Genomic DNA, 4,993 nt, shown 5'->3' with positions numbered 1-4,993 from the left:
ACTGGGACAGGAGCTGGGGACATTTTGGGGACACTGGGACAGGAGCAGGGGACATTTTGGGGACACTGGGACAGGACCTGGGGACATTTTGGGGACACTGGGACAGGAGCTGGGGACATTCTGGGGACACGGGGGCCCTGCAGGGTGGCCCTGCAGGCGGGCCGGGTGGGGGAGGGGCTGATAAGGCTTATCGGGAGCGCCCAGCTGGGCCCGGGTGGGGACACCTGGCACCGTGTCACCTCCTGTCACCTCCTGTCACCTCCCCGGCACCGCCCGCGGCCCCAGGGCCCGGCGGGGGGACAGGGGACAGGGACAGCGAGGGGACAGGGACAGGGACGGGGACAGGGATAGGGACAGAGAGGGGACAGGGACAGGGAGGGGACAGGGACAGGGACAGGGACAGAGAGGGGACAGGGACAGGGAGGGGACAGGGATGGGGACAGGGACAGGGAGGGGACAGGGACAGGGACAGAGAGGGGACAGGGACAGGGAGGGGACAGGGATGGGGACAGGGATGGGGACAGGGAGGGGACAGGGACAGGGAGGGGACAGGGACAGGGACAGGGACAGGGACAGGGAGGGGACAGGGACAGGGACAGGGAGGGGACAAGGACAGGGACAGGGAGGGGACAGGGATGGGGACAGGGACAGGGACAGGGACAGGGATGGGGACAGGGAGGGGACAGGGAGGGGACAGGGACAGGGACAGGGAGGGGACAGGGACAGGGAGGGGACAGGGAGGGGACATTGAGGCCATGTCACCCACCGGGACCAGGTCACCAGTGACAGAGAGGGGACATCAGAGTGCCACCAGTGACGGGGAGGGGACACCGAGGCCGTGCCACCCGTCAGGTCCTTGTCACCAGTGACGGGGAGGTGACATCAGGACTGTGTCACCAGTGACAGGGAGGGGACGTCAGGGTGTCACCAGTGACGGGGAGGGGACACCGAGGCCGTGCCACCCGTCAGGTCCTTATCACCAGAGACAGGGAGGTGACATCGGGACCGTGTCACCCCCATGGATGGCCGTGTCACCAGTGGGGGGGTGACATTGGGTCTGTGTCACCCTGGGGTGGCCGTGTCACCCACAGGGTCCTTGTCACCAGTGGTGGGGAGTGACATTGAGGCTTTACCACCAGGGAGGTGACATGGGGTCTGTGTCACCCCCGGGGGTGGCCGTGTCACCAGTGAGGGGAGTGACATTGAGTCTTTACCACTAGGGAGGTGACATCGGGTCCGTGTCACCTCCAGGGGTGGCCGTGTCACCTATGGGGTCCATGTCACCAGTGGAGAGGTGACATCGGGTCCGTGTCACCTCTGGGGTCCATGTCACCAGTGGAGAGGTGACATCGGGTCCGTGTCACCTCCAGGGGTGGCCGTGTCACCCATGAGGTCCGTGTGACCAGTGGGGGGGGGTCTGTGTCACCCCGAGATGGCCGTGTCACATCCACTCCTCCTCGCCGCCGCTGTCCCCAGGGCTGTCCCCGTCGCTGTCCCCAGGGCTGTCGCTGTCGCTGTCGCTGTCGCTGTCGCCGTGCCCGGGGTGGCCGAGGCGCAGCCGCCACCTCCGCGGGGCGTTCCCGGGACAGCGCAGCGTCACCCGCACGCTCCCGCGGTGGCCGCGCCGGCTGTCCCCGCTGTCCCCGCTGTCCCCTCTGTCCCCGCGGGCCGGGCTGAGGTGACACCGCGCGGGGAAGAAGCGGAGCAGTGTCGCCAGGACGTGCGGGGCGGGCGGGGGCAGGCGCAGCGAGGCCACCACCTGCGAGGGGACACGCTGGGGACAGCGGGGGACACGCGACAGCTCCAGCAGCAGCGCGGCCAGGCGAGAGGGGACAGCCGGGGACAGCCCCGGGTGGCGGCAGGGGACAGCAGGGGACAGCGCCAGGTAGCGCTCCAGCCCGTCCACCAGCAGCAGCGACGGGGACGGCGACGGCGACAGCGACAGCGACAGCAGCTCGCGACACAGCGACAGCCGCGTGCGGGGGTAGCGCAGCTCCAGGCGCTGCCGTGGGGACAGAGGGACAGGGGACAGAGGGACAGGGGACAGAGGGACAGAGGGACAGGGGACAGGGGACAGAGGGACAGAGGGACAGGGGACAGGGGGACAGAGGGACAGAGGGACAGGGGACAGGGGGACAGGGGACAGAGGGACAGGGGACAGGGGATAGAGGGACAGGGGACAGGGGACAGAGGGACAGGGGACAGAGGGACAGAGGGACAGAGGGACAGGGGACAGGGGGACAGAGGGACAGAGGGACAGGGGACAGGGGGACAGGGGACAGAGGGACAGGGGACAGGGGATAGAGGGACAGGGGACAGGGGACAGAGGGACAGGGGACAGAAGAACAGGGGACAGGGGGACAGGGGATGGGGACAGGGGACAGGGGACAGGGGATAGAGGGACAGGGGATAGAGGGACAGGGGATGGGGACAGGGGATAGGGGACAGGGGATAGAGGGACAGGGGACAGGGGGACAGAGGGACAGGGGATAGGGGACAGAGGGACAGGGGACAGAGGACAGGGGGACAGGGGACAGAGGGACAGGGGACAGGGGGACAGGGGACAGAGGGACAGGGGACAGGGGATAGAGGGACAGGGGATAGGGGACAGGGGACAGGGGATAGAGGGACAGGGGGACAGGGGACAGAGGGACAGGGGATAGAGGGACAGAGGGACGGGGGGACAGGGGGACAGAGGGACAGGGGGACAGGGGGACAGGGGACAGAGGGACAGGGGGAGAGGGGGACAGGGGACAGAGGGACAGGGGGAGAGGGGATAGGAGACAGGGGGACAGAGGGACAGGGGGATAGGGGACAGAGGGACAGGGGACAGGGGACAGAGGGACAGGGGGAGAGGGGATAGGGGACAGGGGGACAGGGGACAGAGGGACAGGGGATAGAGGGACAGGGGGACAGGGGGACAGAGGGACAGGGGATAGAGAGACAGGGGGACAGGGGATAGAGGGACAGGGGACAGGGGACAGAGGGACAGGGGACAGAGGGACGGGGATAGGGGACAGAGGGACACGGGGACAGGGGACAGGGGGACAGGGGACAGGGGACAGAGGAACAGGGGACAGGGGGACAGGGGATGGGGACAGGGGATAGAGGGACAGGGGATAGGGGACAGAGGGACAGGGGACAGGGGACAGGGGACAGGGGGACAGGGGGACAGGGGACAGGGGGACAGGGGATAGGGGGACAGAGGGACAGGGGGATAGGGGATAGAGGGACAGGGGGACAGAGGGACAGAGGGACAGAGGGACAGAGGGACAGGGGACAGAGGGACAGGGGGACAGGGGATAGAGGGACAGGGGGACAGGGGACAGAGGGACAGGGGGACAGGGGGACAGAGGGACAGGGGACAGGGGGACAGGGGATAGAGGGACAGGGGACAGGGGGACAGGGGGACAGGGGATAGAGGGACAGGGGACAGAGGGGACAGAGGGACAGGGGACAGGGAACAGAGGGACAGGGGATAGAGGGACAGGGGACAGAGGGACGGGGATAGGGGACAGAGGGACACGGGGACAGGGGACAGGGGGACAGGGGACAGGGGATGGGGACAGGGGATAGGGGACAAAGGGACAGGAGATAGGGGACAGGGGACAGGGGATAGGGGACAGAGGGACAGGGGACAGAGGGACAGGGGGACAGGGGATAGAGGGACAGGGGACAGAGAATAGGGGGACAGGGGACAGAGGGACAGGGGGACAGAGGGACAGGGGGAGAGGGGATAGAGGGACATGGGGATAGGGGATAGAGGGACAGGGGACAGAGGGACAGGGGACAGGGGGACAGAGGGATAGGGGATAGAGGGACAGGGGGACAGGGGACAGAGGGACAGAGGGACAGGGGATAGAGGGACAGGGGACAGAGGGACACGGGGACAGGGGACAGGGGGACAGGGGACAGGGGACAGGGGATAGGGGATAGAGGGACAGGGGACAGAGGGACACGGGGACAGGGGACAGGGGGACAGGGGACAGGGGGACAGAGGGACAGGGGACAGGGGATAGAGGGACAGGGGGACAGGGGATAGAGGGACAGGGGACAGGTCAGAGGGACAGAGGGACAGGGTATAAAGGGGACACAGGACAGGGGGAAAGGGGGACAGGGAACAAGGACAGAGGGACAGGGGACAGAGGGGACGGGGGACAGAGAATAGGGGGACAGGGGACAGAGGGGACAGAGGGACAGGGGACAGAGGGGACAGAGGGGACAAAGTCAGGCCGGACCCCCAATGCCTTTCACGCCCCCACCACGAACGGCGGTCCCCAAACCACGCCCACCGGCGTAGCCCCGCCCACAAGAGCGACCAGACCACGCCTCCTACTAGAATATGCCTAAACATGAATATATTAACTCAAAGCCACGCCCACACGAACACGGCCACGCCTCCTCATGGCGGCCCCCTCCGCAAACCCCGCTCCCTCCTCAAACCCCGCCTCCCCCTCGCGGCCCCTCCCGGCCAGCTCCGCCTCCCCCTCAGCGAGCCCCGCCCGTTCCCGGTGCCCGGTTCCCGGTCCCCGCTCACCTGCAGCGCTCTCGGGTCGGTGCCGGGGCCGCCGGGCCCTCCCGGGAGCCGCGGGACGGCGCTGGGCGCCAGGAACAGCGCTCGGGGCCCGTCCGCGCCGCCCGCCAGCGCCGCCCGCAGCAGCAGCGAGGTGCGGCCCGAGCCCGCCGGGCCCAGCACCAGCACCGGCAGCGGCGGCAGCGCCGCCTCCGAGCCTCGCCCCGGGGCCGCCGGGCCCAGCGCCCGCTCCAGCGCCGCCGCCATGGCCGGCGGGGCCGCCGCCGCGCAGCCAATCAGCTGCGCGCCTCGGTGCGGTCAGCCAATCACAGCGCGGCTCACCCTGGCCGCGAGGCGGCTTGGCCAATCAGAGCAGTGCTGCCCTCAGCGCTGTTCCCGCCCACAGCGGTGGGCGCGAGTCTTTCGGCCAATCAGAGCAGGGCTGCCCTCAGCGCTGTTCCCGCTGCCGCGGCTCAGCCA

The 4,993-nt window shown here is 68.7% G+C and overlaps 1 protein-coding gene across 1 annotated transcript; it reads right to left on the bottom strand.

Annotated features, from left to right (window-relative positions):
- Positions 1–652: 652 nt before the first annotated feature.
- On the bottom strand, positions 653–4,780 carry SWSAP1 (SWIM-type zinc finger 7 associated protein 1). Its single transcript, XM_059837629.1, has 2 exons — positions 4,538–4,780; positions 653–2,002 (listed from the first exon to the last, which is right to left on the bottom strand). The coding sequence occupies exons 1-2, from the start codon at positions 4,778–4,780 to the stop codon at positions 1,442–1,444; spliced, it is 804 nt and encodes a 267-aa protein (XP_059693612.1). The 3' UTR covers positions 653–1,441.
- Between the last annotated feature and the right edge of the window lie 213 nt (positions 4,781–4,993).

The sequence above is a fragment of the Haemorhous mexicanus genome, unplaced genomic scaffold (assembly GCF_027477595.1).
Source record: "Haemorhous mexicanus isolate bHaeMex1 unplaced genomic scaffold, bHaeMex1.pri scaffold_187_ctg1, whole genome shotgun sequence".
NCBI lineage: Eukaryota > Metazoa > Chordata > Aves > Passeriformes > Fringillidae > Haemorhous > Haemorhous mexicanus.
Note: the sequence above shows the minus strand (reverse complement) of the source record. Positions and strands in the feature narration are given on the sequence as shown.